Raw genomic sequence first — 18131 nt, forward strand, 5'->3', positions numbered from 1 at the left:
TTGCTTTTTAATCTTTATGAATAGATAAACATGCAATCTACTGATTCCTTTAACCCTCTCCTCATATTTAGAAAAACACAAGTGTTTTCTTAGTATTAGCCAGGGTGTCATTGTCTGGAGCTCCCCATTTGTTACCTCTGCTTGGACTGCACTTCTCTTCACATATCAGACACCAGCAAAATGCATCTGCTTCAGATGGGAATCTTGTATTTTTAGCTGAGATTTTCTGGGGAGAACAATGGAAACACAGGCAAGAGAGGAGTATGCTGATCTGTACATACACAACACAGATGTTTATCCAGACCCTTTGCAGTCATCCACCTTCCCAGTTGCTCCAGCTGGGCTCTAAAATGTGTGAAAACCTTAGAATGTTAGCCAAAATCTTATTTTGTGCCTGGACAAGATTTCTCAGTGAGGAAGACATGTCTAGGGAGATCCATTAATCCAAATCTGGTTAAATCCAAGTCTGCATCTGTGTGTTCAAAGATGCATGTAAGCGTTTTTTTCCTACAAGTATTTATGCATGCCTTCTTCCTTCTCTTCCCAGCTCCCTGGGACAATCCCCTCTCTCAAGATACTCCTTCTGTCTACTGTATTCTATTCTTTCCTGTCATTCTGAGGCAAACAAAACTCCCATTAACTAAAAGCACGAGAATAATTTTGCAGTGGGCTGGTTTGATGTTTTTTCCTTCTCAGGACTGGATGGAGCAGCTGAATTTTAAAGACTTGCGTTGCAAAGTCATTTATGTTTATTGTTCCTTATTAGATGTGAGAGAAGGCATATGGCGACGGATATCTCTGGGACAATGCTGTGTTGAGAAAGGAAGCAGCTCAATGGCTTTAACAGAGCTGTTTCCATCTGCACCGGCTGAAGTCCCATTTCCATTACTGCTGCACAAATACACTGCATTTTTCTCAAATAACATTATTTTTAATACTAAAAGACAAAGGGAAAATCTGTTTTGTCACTGCTATGTGCAATCAGGTCAGCTGGCTTTCAGAAACCATAACAAGGAGAAAGTGAGTTTTTCAGGTACAATCATAGAATCATAGAATCATAAAGGTTGGAAAAGACCTCTAAGGTCATGTAGTCCAACCATCAGCCCAGCCCTCCCAAACCCACTAACTACATCCCTCAGTTCTGCATTCACCCTTTTCCCAAACACCTCCAGGACGATGACTCCACCCTGGGCAGCCTGTGCCACTGCCTCACCATTTGCTGAGAAGTAATGCTTTCTAATAAAATTATGAAATGATCATAACTTGTGTCTTTTGTTCATAGACCTTAGAAGACTGGTTAGCAAGTGTTGCTGTCCAGCCCACTGGTGTTTCATCAAGTCAACACTGCAAAGCCAACGGCTTTTCACAGGAACCTCACGTGTTTGCCCTCCCAGCTACAAAGAGGTCTGTCTATTTCTGTCTGTCTCTGTAGATTTTCTGTGCAAATCTATCACTGAAGCATTGCAGTGCAGGAAATCTGTGGGAAAGTGGGGTTATTGCAAACACATGTCTGGTGTTTCCTGCCGCTGCCGCATGATAACACCCTGCAGCCTGGAGGAGTGCAGGAAGAAGCAGATGACCCCATCCCAGCCTGGCAATGTTTTGCCATAGCCAGGAGAGCAGCCTTAGGCTCTGCTGGGACTGTTTTATTTAGTGGATGTCCAGCTAAAGCTATTTCAGTATAGGAAGGGAATACTGACCTTAAGACACCGTCCTAGCCTATTTTCAAAACCAGTTTTTCAGTTTGCGCCTGTGTAAATAGTAGAGAGTAGGTGGTAGGGCAGGGAGAGCTCGCAGCACCCCACAGATTGCCTTGTCCTGCTCTATGCTGGCTGTGATAGTGCTGTGTCTCTGCTAACCAGGATTGCCCTGCTGCAGACCCCAGTCTGCCTGGAGCCAGGAACCCAGTACTCTGTGGATGCGTATTTTTCTCAGCCTTCTGCCTCTGACCCAAAGGCTAAACCGTTCATCTTGATTGACTCTGTGAGTAATGCTGTTTCAACTCCCAAGAGGTTGCATTTATACTTCTTAGTTTATAATTTATACTTTGAAATGTTTTTTGTTTCGTTGCTTTTGTTTCACAGAATCACAGGATGGCCAGGGTTGGAAGGGACCTCAAGGATCATGAATCTCCAACCCCCCTGCCACATGCAGGGCTGCCAAGCTCCACATTCAATGCTAAACCAGGCTGCCCAGAGCCCCATCCAACCTGGCCTTGAACACCTCCAGGGACGGGGCATCCACAACCTCTCTGGGCAGCCTGTTCCAGCACCTCACTACTCTCTCTGTAAAGAATTTCCCCCTAACATCCAACCTAAATCTCCCCTCCCTCAGCTTAAAACCATTCCCCTCATCCTGCAGTTGTCAACCCTTTCAAAGAGTTGATTCCCCTCCCCTCTATAGGCTCCCTTTAGGGATTGAAAGGCTGCAATGAGGTCACCGCACAGCCTTCTTTTCTCCAGGCTGAACAAGCCCAGCTCCCTCAGCCGGTCTTCTTCATATGGGAGCTGCTCCAGTCCCCTGATCATCTTAGTGGCCCTCCTCTGGACCCTCTCCAGCAGCTCCCTGTCTTTCTTGTACTGGGGGCTCCACACTTGGACGCAGTATTCCAGATGGGGCCTCCCAAGAGCAGAGTAGATGGGGACAATCACCTCCCTGTCCCTGCTGGCCACCCCTCTTTTGATGGAGCCTAATTGTTTGTTTTGTTAAACAGACTTACCCAAACATTTCAAAGTCATTTATAATGTGTTTTATCAGAAATTCAGGGAAGTGCGCTTCTCTTTCCCTCCATTGGTATTGGCTTCCTATGTTTGTATATGGAGAGATAGAATTATATCATTTAACATTTTTATGGAGCAATACTGTAGCAGCTCATCAAGTCAGAAGTGTTGTATGTGTTAATAGGCAGTGTATGTACCTCCGTTGGTTGCTCATTCATTATGAGCACACTTCACATATGCCAACAAGATGCTGTGGTTAGGGACACATTCTTCAGTTCTTCATTCACCTAGAGGTTTTGAAAATCCTCATAATACAGCTGAATCCAATTAGAAAAGCAGGATATATTTAGAGATGGGCCGTGACATTGGAAAAGTAAAGTTAGTTTTGTATTTTCCTGGGAATTATGAACAGACATTTTCCAAGTTTCCAACAAGGCAGAAAGTGGGTGTTGGTTTTGGGTCCTTGTCTTGAGAAAAGTATTTCAATATTCATTCCTCTAATTATTTTCATAAAACTGGACCTGGCAAAGGCTGGCCATACTTGGACATAGAGTCTGCAGCTGATTTTTTTTTTCCCTATCGCAGTAGTACAAGTAAAATTTTTGGCTGAATGCTGCTTTTAGAGTTGTAAACATGGCACCTCTTAGCAGCAACAACATTTCTGACCTTGTATCCGAGGCCTTACTATAACCTGCCTTCTCTGTACACAATCTCTTTTGTTTGAAGAACTTGGGGAATGTCTAGACCTTCAGAATAAACGTGAATTTAGATTTAGAAATGCGGTGCTGCAGGCCTTTGTCCTTGCCATGCACAGCACTGTCAGAGGATGTGGGAAATTCTGGTTTTCAGCATATCTAAGCAAAAATATTTTCCTTTCCTCTTAACGCCAAAGCTTGGACTTATTCCCAGAATCAACTCCATGGAGAACTTATGCAGCAAAAAGGATTTAGATGACTACCAGAAGTATCACTGTGTTGAAATTGCATCAGAAGTTGGACCTCATGTGCTGCCCGAGGCGTGCGCCCGGCTGATAGCCAGCATGTCAGCCCGCCTTCACCGCGGCGCTGTTGGTAAGGCCTGCATGCAGGCAGCTGCCTGGGCAATGCTTTTTTCTCTTCATTTTGTTGGACATTTGGCTGAGAGCTCTGAGGTGATGTACATCAATGAAGCCCATATGGGCATGCATGATATCCAACCCTAAGCATGCCACAAACATCTTCATGTGGCTTGGCTATTGAAAAGCCAAGGCTCTTGAAGCCCATCTCATGATGGAGCAATCACAGAATCATAGAATCTAGAATGGCTTGGGTTGGAAGGGACCTCAAGTATCATCAAACTCCAACACCCCTGCCACAGGCAGGGCCACCAACCTCCACCTTTAATACTAGACCAGGCTAGTATTAAAGGCCCCATCCAACCTGGCTTCGAACACCTCCAGGGACTGGGGTATCCTCAACCTCTCGGGGCAGCCTTTTCCAGCACCTCACCACTCTCTGAAGAACTTCCCCCTGATATCCAGCCCAAATCTTCCCTCCTTCAACTTAAAACCATTTCCCCTTGTCCTGCTGTTATCTGCCCTTTCAAAGAGTTGACTCATCTCCTGTTCATAGGCTCCCTTTAGGTACTGAAAGGCTGCAATCAGGTCACCCCACAGCCTTCTTTTCTCCAGGCTGAACAAGCCCAGCTCCCTCAGCCTGCCTTCGTAGGGGAGGTGCTCAAGCCCTTTGATCATCCTTGTGGCCCTCCTCTGGAGCCCCTCCAACAGCTCCTGTCTTTCTTGTTTTGGGGGGCCCCAGACCTGGATGCAGCACTCCAGATGGAGCCTCACAAGGGCAGAGTAGAGAGGGACAATCACGTCCAGGGCCACTCCTCTTCTGATGAAGCCCTGGATACCATTGGCCTTCCAAGCTGCAAGAGCACACAAGCAATTCAATGCTTGTATGTTTTCTGAAGAGTGCTGCAACCAACTTCACTAAATGGCCAAAGCAAAAAGTTTGGTTAATTTTGGCTGGTAGAAAATGACTGAGGATTTTAAGCTCTCTCCCCAGAAGCAGCAGGCCAGCTGGATGCTTGGTATGACTCCAGGCACAGCAGCATACAGGCTGATTTGCTGCAAGATGTTCAGCAAGAAAACCTCAGCGGTATCCCAGAGTGAGGGCAGTAGCAGGTGGGGTTTGAAGCTTTGGGCAATGTCCAGAACCACTTAAGTTTGGGCTGCGCTGACTCCCCTGTAAATCTGCTCTCCACAGTGATGGGGTTTTCTCACTTTGTCTTTCTAGCACTGGCATCTGAGTGTCCTGGACGAACATTCCCTGTGGGTTAGCAGAGCAGCTTCATTCAGTAAAATAGTCCGAGGTGTCCAGAAAGCAGCAAATAGGGGTTGGCTAAGCCATAGAATTGTTTGAGTTGGAAGAGACTTTTAAAGGTCATCTAGTCCAACTCCCCTGCAACAGGGACACCTACAGCCAGACCAAGTGCTCAAAGCCCTACCTAGCCTGACCTTGAACATCTCTAAGGATGGGGCTTTCTCCACATCTCAGAGCAAACAGTGCTAGTGCCTCAGTACCCTTATTGTAAAAAACTTCATCATTCTATCCAGTCTAAAAGCACTGCTTGTTCATCATGTCCAGTGCCACAGCAGGATGCAGGTTTATATGAAATACTTCTAGACTTCAGGGTATCTTTGTGTAGATCTACCTTTCTCTACACCTTTTTCTGGCCTGTCCCAAATATAGGCTGCGGCTGTGCCCTGAGCATGGTGTTCCAACACCAAGATGTGTGCTGGTGATGCATTATTGCCTGTAGCATCAACCCAAGCCATGGCTGTTGGTGATTAGTGAACCTCCAATGAGTGTTAGTCAGAATCTTCCCTTCAAGTCCAAAACCTGCAAGATTTTTACAACTGCACTTCTTTGGTTTTTAACCAAACCTGACTTGATTTCTTTCCTGTTGGCAGCATGCAAGTGCAATCCCCAGGGCTCGCTGAATGCCAGCTGCAGCAGACTGGGCGGCCAGTGCCATTGCAAAGCCAACGTAGTGGGGCGCTGCTGTGACTCTTGCTCTGCAGGCAGCTATGGCTTCGGCTTCCATGGCTGCTACCGTGAGTACTCAGCACCCAGTACTGACACCACTACCTTCACTTGTACCACCACCAGCACTAGTATCAGTATTTGGCTTTCTGTGCACACCCCAACTCTTTAGGGCTTTCAAGCCACTATTGTTCATTGAATCATAGAATCATAAAGGTTGAAAAGGACTTCTAAGATCTAGATCTAGATCTAAGATCTAAGATCTAGTCCAACCATCAGTCCAACTCCACCCATGCCCCTCAGTGCCACATATACACATTTCTTGAACTCCTCTGGGAGCACCACCTCTCTGGGCAGCCTGTGCCAGTGCCTCACCACTTTTTCGGAGAATAAATTGTTCCTAATATCCAACCTGGACCTCCCCTGGCACAACTTAAGGCCATTCCCTCTCCTCCTATTGCTATTACGTGGAAGCACAGGCAGACCCCCAGCTCACCACAAGCTCATTTCAGACAACTGTAAAGAGTGATAAGGTCTCCCCTGAGCCTTAACTTCTCCAGACTGTACCATCCCAGCCTCAGACAGCCCAGTCTCTCACAGCTTTGGTGCCCTTTTCTGGACTCACTCCAGGGTCTCACACTCCAGCACTGAAGGTACTCACCAGCACTGACTACAGAGTGATGATCACCTCCCTGCTCCTGCTGGCTGCACTATTTATGATACAAGCCAGGATCTTTTGGCCTTCTTCACTACCTGGGCACGCTACTGGCTCAAGTTCAGCCAACTGTGAATTAACCTCCACAGATCCTTTTCTTCATGAAGGAATACAAAAACAATTTCCATATTTAACAACTTTGTCATCCCCCACTGCTTGCCCCCACCTTCAAGCAGGATCAGTGATGGCTGGGTGACGGAGACTTGCTGAGGGTACAGCTTTGCTTTTGTTTTTTTCCAGCGTGTGAGTGCCACCCACAGGGCTCAGTGAGCTCACTATGTGACCAGGTGACAGGGCAGTGTGCCTGCCTCCGGGATGTTGATGGCCGGCGCTGCAGCCAATGTCTGCCTGGGTATTTTGGGTTTCCCCACTGCCGTCCTTGCCCGTGTCACGGCTTTGCAGAGCTTTGCCACCCAGTGACCGGCGAGTGCCTGAACTGCAGCAGGTTTACAGCTGGAAGGCACTGTGAAAGGTGAGGGGATGGGCAGCACTGCACAGCTCACATGAATACCAGCTCTCTGAAATACATGCTTTGCTGGGGCCTCACCTACATTCCACCAATGCATCAATGACCTCAGCGGGAATAATAGCTAAAACCAGAGTTAAATTGGGTCTCATTCCTAAGTGGCAAGTATCCATTTTTGGGTAAATGTAAGAAGGAAGGTTTGTCCTCTGGGATGGGCAGCGGCACAGCATGCATGCAGCACTGCAGTGGGTTCCCCATAAGATGGAATTTGAGACATGGGTGCTCTGTGTGATGTGTTCCAGGGCCTGTGCAAGGTACTGGACCTGCAATACCAGGTCTGCTCTGGCTTTTAAATTGCCAAGAGACTTAATTAGAGCTGAATATTCATTTTAACACCTGCAGTTATTTCCAAGGAGCTTAAATAAATGTGCCCTGTTTGCTGATTCATATAATTTCTGTATGACCAGCAAATGACTTTTCCCATGTGTTTCCATCATCACTCCAAACAATGCTCCTTTTTAATTCTATGCTCTGGTGGAGGTACAGAGTTCAGCATGGACATCAGAACTGAATTCATTGGCTGGTTAGTTTGATTTGGCTAGATTGTGCCATGTCATTGCCTTTTAAGAGGATTTCCAAATGAAACCCATTGAGCTGTTCTTGCAATACATTTGGACAATACTACCTTTAGCTATTGTGCATGTAGGTAGCAAGTGGATTAAAAAAGACTGAAAAACTTGCTGCCATGCCTCCACAGGAGATCCACACCCTAGGATGAGGATAATCAGAGAGCCAAGACCTTCAGCATGGCTTGCATAAATATACAGAATTGTGTTCCCATTTGCTATAGTAAAGCAGATTAAAGACCAGCGATGCTTCAGAAGCCTCTGTGTTGCCTGTTTGTCTGGACAGACCGCAGCGTTAGAGGAGCCATCAGTCACCCCAGGTTTGCAGAACATGGCAGACAGAGCATGAATGATTTCAATATATGTATATATTTTTGACTGCTTTGACAGGTGCATCGATGGCTATTATGGAAACCCTTCCAACAGAGAACCTTGCCGCCCATGCATGTGCCCAGGAGTACCCACAAGCAAGAGGTTTTTTGCACATTCCTGTTACCAGGACTCCCAGACTTCACAGATAGTCTGCAATTGTCTTGAGGGATATTCAGGTAAGGAGCAAAATAAAGATGTGCTTTGACATCATGCCCAAGAGTGACTGTGTCACTGTTGGAATGGCTGCTGCAGAGAGGGGCATTCTGGGCTGTCCCAAACACAGCTGTTTTTACAGCAAACTGATGCCTTCCTTCCAAAGATCCCATTGACTCACCTTGAATTTCCACAGGGAAAATTTGAAGCATTTTCTTCCCCTGTTGGTTATGAACACCTCCTGCAATGGAGCTAAAAGCACATGCTGTGACCTTTTTTTAAGCCAGGTTCCTGTATAAGTCAAGAGCAGCTTTGCCTGAAGAAACGCTGCCGGGCCAAAATGATTCTTGCTGGTACTTTCCCAGGGGACTGTTGTCCTCACAGACCTCTGATGTCCTCAGTTCTGAACATTCTTCCTCTTGTTTCATCCTGGTGAGGCTCTTGGTCACTCCTATGGCACCAGCCTTACCCTTCTGGAGATTGGGGAAGGCTCCGGACCTGGGGACAGTGATGAAAGAGCAAAGTCTTCAGGCAAGGATGAACCACTGGACAAGGTCCCAGTGACACCAACTTGCCTCTTGCAGTGAGGAGGGTGCATTCCCATCAGATTTCAGTATGAGAGATATAATTTTAACTGATCATAGGATTATTAAAGATTTCAAACAGGTGGGTATTTCCCACTGAAACTGTGCATTTGAATAGACAGTCTGAGCCTGTTAGCAGTATTATTAGAAACTGCATGATCCTCTTGAATTCTCATTAGGCAGCACATGTTTGTACCTTCCTGACAGGCAGCCGGTGTGATGAATGTCCTAGCGGGTTCTACAAAATCCCAGGAAGCCCAGGGGAGGAATGTGCACCATGTCCCTGCAACAACAACATTGATGTGACAGACCCGGAGTCCTGTAACAGGGTCACTGGGGAATGCGTCAAGTGTTTGCACAACACCCATGGAGCAAACTGCCAGTTCTGCAAACCTGGGTATTTTGGCTCAGCCCTCGATCAGGACTGCCAAAGTAAGTGGGCAACAGCTCTGCAACTGCATATTGCCAGCAAGAGAAGTTACAAGGAAATTAGGCTTATAGGGAGAGATTAGTCCTTAGTTTAAAAAAAACAAAGTAGATATGCAAATATGCAAGTACTGAAGAAATTCCTTCCCAGTGCTAGAAATAACTATTAATATGGAATCTATTAAGTTCTGTGTTTTTCATGCAGGCCTGCCTAAATCTTGTGCTGAATATCAACCCTAGGAAATGCTCACCTGAACTGAAAGCACTATTCTTTGTTGAAAAATAAATGTGCATTCATCCCAGTCAGGGAGAAATTAAAATTAAAGGAATCAAAGATAATTGTTTATCCATGTTGCAGGCTGATGCCAGCTAAGCAATGCTCAGTTAACCAGATGATCCCCTGCTGAGCTCCCTGCCTTGCCAGTTGTTTTAATGATACAGCTAGAAAGAGGCTGCTCAGGCGGTTTAATAGTCCTCATGAGAGCACTGCCAGTAACAGCATTTTGAGCAGAAAGGAAGGAGTACAAGTAAATGCAAAGCATAAGTTTCTCCTCAGAGTTTATAGAAGGTCGTTTTCACAGATGTTAATCGAAGATTTGTACAGGCCAGAAAACATAACTATTTTCAAGATGTCCTTCTTCTGGAAATCTCTGAAATACAGTTCCAGCCCATACCTCATTCATCTTTGGAAGATGTCAGCTAGAAATAATTTAGCAAGAACTTTTGGCTCCTCACAAGGAAGGCTTCTTATCTTACTTGGCTTACCCGTTGCTGGGGTTTCCCACACTGCATAGTGTCTACTGTAAATCAGCATTTCCTTATCCAACATATTTTAGCATTTCATGCTAACAAGATTCAAAATGCACTACAACTTCAGCTTTTGGTGCCTATATTAAAAGTAGTAAAAGCTCTCTGTGAGTTTGTTCAACGCTGTAGACAAAACCACAATAGAAAGAGAAGGACTTGGGAATAGTCCCGAGTGGATAAAACATAGGATATGAGCCAACAGTGTGTGTTTGTAGCTTGGAAAGCCAATCGTATCCTGAGCTGCATCAAAAGAAGTGTAGCTACTAGGTTGTGGGAGGTGATTTCCCTCTACCCCACTCTGATGAGGCCCCACCTGCAGTACTGTGTCAAGGCCTGGGGCCCCCAGCACAAGAGGCATGCGGTGCTGTCAGAGCGGGTTCAGGGGAGGTCACAGAGATTCTCAAAGGGCCACAGCACCCCTCCTATGAAGACAGGCTGAGGGAGATGGGCTTGTTCATCCTGAAGAAGGTTCTGAGGAGACATTACTGGAGTCTTCCAGTACTTAAAAGGTGCTTATAAGAAAGATGGACAAAGACTTTTTAGCAAGTACTTTTTAGTTAGTACAGACTTTTTAGTCTGTACTAACAGGACAAGGGGCAATTGTTTTAAACTGAAAAATGGCAAATTTAGATAAGATATAAAGAAGAAAAATTTCACAGCAAAGATGGTGAGATACTGGAAGTAGTTGCCCAAAGAAGCTGCGGATCCTTGGAAGTATTAAAGGCCATATTGGATGGGGCTTTCAGCAGCCTGATCTAGTGGAAGGTGCTCCTGCCAATGGCAAGGGGTTGGACTAGGTGGATACTGAAGATCCCTTCCAACCCAAACCATTCTGTGAGCCTACAGACTGTGCTTCCATGTACAGTTCTGATTGTCCATCAGCCATTTGTATCACCATCTGCTGTAGCAGTTGTCCTTCTCTTTCCAGTCTGCAAGTGCAATCCTGCAGGTGTCCTCTCTGCCACATGCCCTGGAGGGGATGCAGCCTGCCTGTGTGACCCAGCCACCGGAGCTTGCCCGTGTCAGCCCAACGTAGTTGGTACAACATGCGACCAGTGTGCGCCGGGCTACTGGGACCTGGCTGGAGGAAAAGGATGTCAGCTCTGTGACTGTGACGTGAAAAACACCCAAAGTAGCCAGTGTGACCAGGCAAGGAAATTACTCTGCTCTCTGGGAACTGGGAGGGCAATGTTTTGGCATGACACGGTTGGGACCTTCTCATACGGGGATGGATTTTTGTCATGCTTTCCAGAAACAACAAGTCTTTGGAAACTCGCGGTTGGCGGAATTTGGCTTGGAGCCATTATATTACATGTGCTGTTCTGATACTGTGGCTTTACTTGTAAGCAATTACTCTTTGCCTGTGTGTTTCCTTTTAAAGTGGATCATAGGAATACATGAGAAAATGACACAACGAAAAACTGCCCCATAAGCGTACATACAGGGAAGAAGTCCAGGCTTGGACCTTAAGAGTCTTGCATGTGTTTGGTTTTTTAAGGGTTTCTTTTCACAAAGAGCAGTGGTCATTACATCAGTCATGCATCATCAATCTGGCTACTACTGTATCTTTTCTCATTTTTAATTCTTGGGCATTTTCTAGAGCAAGAAGGTAGAAAAAATAAAACAGTGCATCAGAATAGAGAGCTAAAATTGTGATTCATGGAGACAACAGCCATTTTGCTATTGACTTCATAGCACCAGGACGTTGCACCAAGCTCTTGCTGCCGTGCTTTCACATTTTCCTTTCAGTATGCTGCTTGTCCTGGTTTACTTAGTGGAGCTATTATTTTTCCTACGAAATGTAGCCCTTCACACAGAAGAACTACTACTGCTTTTCTGAGTTATCAGAGCTGTAATTCCCTGCAGTTTCATTTCAGCACTGAATTCCAAAACAAATTTTTCTAGGGCAATGTGCATAATGTACCCTGGAGGTTTTCCATTGCAGTATATCTATCATGTAGTTAAAAGTTGAAATGTTAAGATGAGTACTTTGTTCCAGCAAAAATAAGCCATCAATCTTTTCTGCAAAAGAAGAAAAAATCCTCTCTCAGATAATAGTCAGAGGATGCATTCTCAAAGATCAGACTTGACCATATGAAACCTCTCATATTAGTAAAGAAAAGCCAGCTCTCAGAGCAAATTTTTTTTAACATCCTTCAGTATGAAGATGGTAAAGGAAGTTTATCATGTTAAACCATGTTCAAACAACATGCAGAAGCAGTGTCACTATGGTCCCCATGAAACTGTATAATAAAAGTCACAGAGCAAAGAAGAAATCCAGTAAATAATGTATATGCAGTCATACTACATGGGCAGTTGTTAAAACTTGAACTGTTTCCAGCTTACAGGCCAGTGTCTGTGTAAGGTAGGCTATGGTGGGAAACGCTGCAACGAATGTGAGGAAAACTACTTTGGCAATCCCCAGAAGCACTGCATTTGTAAGTATTATAACTGGGTTAGAAACCGCCTCAAAATAAATGTTTGTGCCTTTATTCATAGAGGAGACAAAACTTAAATCCAGAGAAACAGATACATTTCAGTGTATGAAATGATTAAGTTGTTTATATTGTTTGTCAGTGTTGTTCCTTCTGCAGTTTTGGTGGAACCATGGAATAATCAAGAGCTGAAGAAAAGCCATTAGACTTCCCCTGATATGAAGGCCACCCCCTTCACTTTGACTTGAACATTGGTTTCATTCTCTGATATTTAGAAATGGGCTGTGCTAGCTGAAGGCTGCAGAATGAGTATGTAGTTCAGCTCTCAGCACACAGCTCCCCAGCCCAGGGAGCACTGGGATGAGGTATCAGAAGGGATTTATCTCACCTGACATTAGCTGTTCCAAAGCCTAGTCTGACCTAGTCTGAGCTCCTCTGATCAGTGGTGAATTTTCCAGGCAGTGCAGGTAGATAAGCGTCTCCAAAGACTATTTTTTGTCCAGCTTTTGCTGTTCTGATTATTAGAAAAGTGTTCTTCACTGAGAGACTGAAACAGGCTCCCCAGGGCAGTGGTCACAGCCCCAAGCTGCCAGAGTTCAAGGAGTTTGGACAATGCTCTCAGGCATAGGGTTTGAATTTTAGGTGATGCTGTGTTGGACTTGATGATCCTTGTGAGTCCCTTCCAACCTGGAATGCAGTATGATTCTATGAGTACCGATTTAGATCGATTTTTAGGTGCACCTGCTTCTCTTCTTTGCCAGTGAAGGAGCCTAGATGATTGACACACGATACATGGGGGCCTTTGGGTGGCTGAAGTTAGCTAGCATCTGTTTTTCCCTTTAGTGTAAAAGAACAGGGAAGCAGTGCTAGAATAGCAGAGTTGGGCACAGTGGGGGAACACTCCAACTTGTTCCAAGTCAAAAGCTCTAGTAGAAACCTATCAAGAAAAATAAACCCCATACATCAGAGTCCCACCCAGCAAGGTAATGTTGTCCCTTGGCAGATCCAGCCAAGCAGGCTCAAAGAGCAGCAAAGAAAACCAGTTTCTATTTATTGCGTTAAAATACATGATTGTGCCTTCTGTACGCCTTACTCCTGCAGAAAAGGAACTGCAATATTGCATATAACTTGCTGTCCCTTTCTTACAGCATGCAACTGTAACCCAGAGGGAACCATCTGGCCTCGGTGTGACAAAGCCACTGGTGTGTGTAACTGCCGTGCTGGTGTCACTGGGCGATTCTGCGACCAGTGTGGCCGTGGCTTTGAGAAAGACTTTCCCTCTTGCCATCACTGTCACCTTTGTTTTGATGAGTGGGACACTGAAATTACTGCCCTTGCCCAGACTGTTCAAGGGTTAATGAGGTTTGCTGCAAGCCTAGAAGATAAAGGAGGACGGATGCCCAGCTGTGACATGCGATTCAAAGCCTTTGAAGATGCCATTTCTGAAGTTGAAAGAATTTTGAAACGTCCTGTTTTTTCATGGGAGGCACTCTCAAGCATCAAGGATTTTCATGGCTATCTTCAGTAAGGGCTCCGCTGCCCTGCTAAAATCCCTTGGCTGACAAAGCAGTCTTCCCCCAGGCTTCCCCCATGCCCTACTCTTCAAATCCCTCTTCTAATCAGAAAAAGATGCTGGAGCGCTGATCTTCTGCTTTCAGTAGATCCATGAACAAAATAACCTATACAGATATACAGAGAGATATATGTATGTGTCCCTGTTTATTGGAGGGAAATTGGACTAGGTGCCCTTTAAAGGCCCCTTCCGATTTAGGATTCTATGATTCTGTTCTCTGATTATTTCACATATGGCTCCCCTAAAGCATATAAGTAAATGTTGGAATTTCCCTGTTCCTAATGTTTTCCTAAGTCATTACAAGTAAATGTTTCTGCTCATTTAGAAATTTATCTCTTGTCCTCTAAAATAGTGTGTACCTCAATTGTTTAAGAGCAATTCAGTCTGACTTCTGCATAACTGTCACTTCTCTTGTAGACAACAAATTACACAAACGGGTCCGATTCGTAGTATGTCATATGAATTTCCTGACCTCACTGAGAACATTGAAGACATTGGTGAAGAAGCTGATCGTGTCTATGAACTTCTACAACAGAAATTAGATCTGCATCGCACTTTTCATTACTTGAGCCTCAAAGGTAAGGCAGCCAGTACTGAAACAGATGAACGTATGCCATGAAATTTCACAATGTTTTTCTCACTATTGAGCCATGCAACATTTCAAAGATCCTTAGATTTTAGTTCCATGTGGTATTACAAAAATCCAAATACTATAAAGTTTATTATAGTGACTTTCTAAACTCCATTTTGTTTTAAAATGCTTTGATTTCCAGCATCGTACATTTCAGATGCAGATATATGCATGATCATATCAGTCAAAAATCTCATGAGCCCAAGTGTTTCCATCAGGATTTAAAGGCCACCCAGTTTCACTTTATAGACTCTCAGATCATACAGTAGAAGAGAAAAGGATATTTTCCCTGTTTCTGACTCCTCTTGCTCTTAGCAATACTTAAAAAATGTTGTGCAGCAATGGTTTGTTTAATTAAAGCAGAGAGTCGTAGAACAACTTCTCAGTGTTCCCATGAGAAAATACATGACTTTATGTGGTAAGGAACTGGCTCTCCATCATCACAAAATGTGAAAACAGAACTGAGTTCCTTGGCATTTTTTAAATAATTACACTGTCTGTGCCTGAGCTAAGTATAGTCTCCATCAGCTGCTAATGGCAATAATAACAATGTCACAGGCTTCATGAATTCTGGAAAAAGACAGGAACGTATGATTCAGGGATCTTGATTAGATACTAACTAGATCCACAACAGCAGGAGACTCTCAGCAGTATACACTCCACCATCTGACCAGAGAGGTGGCTGCTAAGGTATGAACCCCCAGATGTTACAGTGAGCACAGAAAATAGAATTTAAAGGCAGTGCAAACCCACTTTGAGATCTTTCATGTTTTGTACAAGCAAGAAGAAGACTGGACTAAACAGGACTGAAAAAATGAAGGGAAGATCAATGGTATATAAAGCCAAGGGAAAGGAAAAGGGATAAGAGGGATTAATTAAGATTTAAGGTTTCTTTGCACTGTTATACTTGGCAGTGCCTGGGGGACCAGTCTTCTACTCAAGTCCCACGTATGCAGTCAGCACAGCCATCACAGTCACCACGTCCTAATTCAACTGGGTCTTGTGCTGACTCTGAGAAGGCAGGAAGGCAAAGAAACAATAAATCCCAGGGAGCTCAGTGGATGCGCAGCTGAACCATCTGCGGTGCTCTCTGGTCACATTCCAAGGCTTTTTCATCTTTTGGCCTCTGGGGGCAGATAAACAGCCCTATAAAAAGCACACAGGGGTATGGGGAGGGGAAGACCTTGAATTTAAGCTGAATTGTTGGTCAGGGCCGCAAATATTCATTGGTGCTGCTACCAAGCATCTAGCAGGACAGAAATAACATTTCCCTCAAGAAAGCCAGCTTCCCCAGTGCCTGGGAGAAAGCCTGGTTCCCTCATCCCTTCATCATTTCAGGACGATTCAGGCTATGGCCCTGTCTGCTTTTTTTCTCATGCTTTTTTGTTAGCCCAAGGAAGTGGGACAGAGCAGGATGGAGGATATGCCTATCTGGGGGACATTTGACACCTGTGCCCCAGGCACATGTGGGGAAATGGGTTCCTGCCTACCTCTCTTTATAGAGGTTCAAGTGAAATGAGAGTTCAGGACTTTTCTTGAACCACCTCATGGGCACATACTCAGCTGCCTGAGTTGGAAATGTCAACAGTTAATAATGATTGAACTCCCTGGAAAAAGAAAAAAAAGGCACGAGTGTCCTAACAAGAATTCTTGCAGTTTATGAAATCTCATTAAATTACCTCTTTCCAGTCTTGTTCCCTGGTTTTGCAGCCACTGTGGCATTGTAATGTGATGAGCCCAGATTCCTGAGCTGTAAATCAAGTCTGTGCTAAGAAACTGTGTTTAACATAAAGGAACTTTGGAATCCCTACAGCTCCATCACAAACCAAGCATAAAAAATGTGTTTGGGCCATTTAACGAAGAGTTGAACCACTGTAAAATATTTCTGCAATGGAATTATTGCATAAAAAACAGCCTCTTGCTTAGAGCAGCCTCTTGCCGGGTACTTTGTATTAGAATCTAGCTTTAAACTGTACATTGTTTCCAAGAGGTACAAAATACAACAAATAGCCTAAGTTCCATACAACTACACATCATTCTGCTTCAGCCAAAGCAAGACCAAGAGCTTTAGAGCCTGGTAAAAAACAGGCAGGACCTGACGAGAGTGTTCTCATTGACTTCAACCAGTAACTGAGTTGTTACCAGCCCAGTGAGATGTTAATCAATGACCTCTAATGCTTTTGCACTAACAAAACATCAGTTCTGGATCATTGCACATACTTCTGCGTGACAATTTGGGGAAAACTGGGTTCGCTGGAGATCTGACAGCAGTAACTTTAAATTGTGTGTTTTGCAAAAAGCCTGATTCGTTTCTTTAGGCTATTCAACTGGGGAAAAAAAAATAAATAAATAAATATATATATATATTCTCCATGGTTTTGAGTCTCTACTTGAGGAAAAGCTTACATTAAGCAAACAAGAAAGCATTCGTTGCCTGCTCTAAAGGCTTATCATGGAAATGCTTTCTTTCTTTTCAGTACATCAACTCTGAACTTGTATTTCTCCAGAGCCAAAGAAAAGTAATACATTTCCATTTATAATCTAAATTTTGGCCCAGAAGACTTTAACTTTGGGGTACCGTGCTGAAAATCAGGAGGACAAATGCTTCCTTGAGCCACAGTCACAGAGATTATCATTTCAATTTACAAGTGGTGTGAACAGATTTCCTGCCTAAACTTCAATTCTGAGGAATAACATAGGATCCACTCCATTTTCATCTATTGTAGCAAGTGTTATGCGTATTGATAACTATCCCTGTTTGGTATTTGTCTCAGTAAAGGATTAGAAAACTTGAATGAAGAAATGGCAGTTTCTGTCCATCCCTCCCATCCGACTTCAATCACCACAAGCAGACCTGTCACTCACCATTGCTCCAGCACTCAAGTAAATACATGAATAAAATCAAATGCAATCAGTTGGTACTCAGCGCTATTTCTGTTGCTGCAGAGGCCATCAACAACATTAGGAAACACTCTGAAGTATCATTCCTGGCAGAACAGAAAGCTCGTGAGACAGCCCCTGTGGTAAGGCACTTGGAGCACACAAGGCAGAGCATGCTCACTGTGATGCACAAGCGGGCCTGGGAAGGGAGCAGAGTGCTGGAGCAGCTCAAACTGGTCAAGATCCCTGGCATTCAACACTTGGTTGAAAAGGTAGGTGCTGGGGGTTTGTAATGGGAACTAAATAAAATCTTCCTTTTTATGCCACTAGTCTTTTTTATTTTAAAAGAATAATTACATGCATTTTAAATCTGGAGAAGGACACTTCCCTGGCACAGACCTGCCGTCATGTCAGGCACAGCTGCAATTCCCAGCTGTGGTAGTGTGGTCACTAACACCCTTCTGGCAGCCATTGTTCCCAGGGCAGGCACAGCACCAGGAAATGTTCAAGCACTTTCCAGTCTGAAGGGGGCTTCAGGGTAAATTCAGAAAGATTAACCCCAACCTCCTCTATCAGTGGCTTAACCTAAGCAGAGCAACCCATGAGTGGATGAGAAGTGTTTGCATGTCCTTTGTAGCACCTGTAGAACAGGAAGGGACAAGAACTTTGTCCCTAGCACTGCCAGTTCTAGAACAGAACATCCATCTTGGCCTT

At 44.5% G+C, this 18131-nt stretch overlaps 1 protein-coding gene across 1 annotated transcript in view; it reads left to right on the plus strand.

Annotated features, from left to right (window-relative positions):
- LAMB4 (laminin subunit beta 4) overlaps positions 1 to 18131 on the plus strand; it is a gene marked incomplete at both ends in the record, with an annotated part of 43869 nt that overhangs the window by 17341 nt on the left and 8397 nt on the right. The window contains 12 exons of the mRNA XM_079545632.1: positions 1283 to 1404; positions 1863 to 1983; positions 3613 to 3790; positions 5677 to 5820; positions 6705 to 6936; positions 7947 to 8104; positions 8873 to 9097; positions 10827 to 11047; positions 12240 to 12336; positions 13482 to 13857; positions 14324 to 14484; positions 17484 to 17689. Of these exons, the coding sequence (XP_079401758.1) occupies positions 1283 to 1404; positions 1863 to 1983; positions 3613 to 3790; positions 5677 to 5820; positions 6705 to 6936; positions 7947 to 8104; positions 8873 to 9097; positions 10827 to 11047; positions 12240 to 12336; positions 13482 to 13857; positions 14324 to 14484; positions 17484 to 17689 (2241 nt within the window). The remainder of the gene's footprint in view (positions 1 to 1282; positions 1405 to 1862; positions 1984 to 3612; positions 3791 to 5676; positions 5821 to 6704; positions 6937 to 7946; positions 8105 to 8872; positions 9098 to 10826; positions 11048 to 12239; positions 12337 to 13481; positions 13858 to 14323; positions 14485 to 17483; positions 17690 to 18131) is intronic.

The sequence above is a fragment of the Tetrao urogallus genome (genome assembly GCF_951394365.1).
Source record: "Tetrao urogallus genome assembly, chromosome: 1".
In the NCBI taxonomy this organism is placed as follows: domain Eukaryota; kingdom Metazoa; phylum Chordata; class Aves; order Galliformes; family Phasianidae; genus Tetrao; species Tetrao urogallus.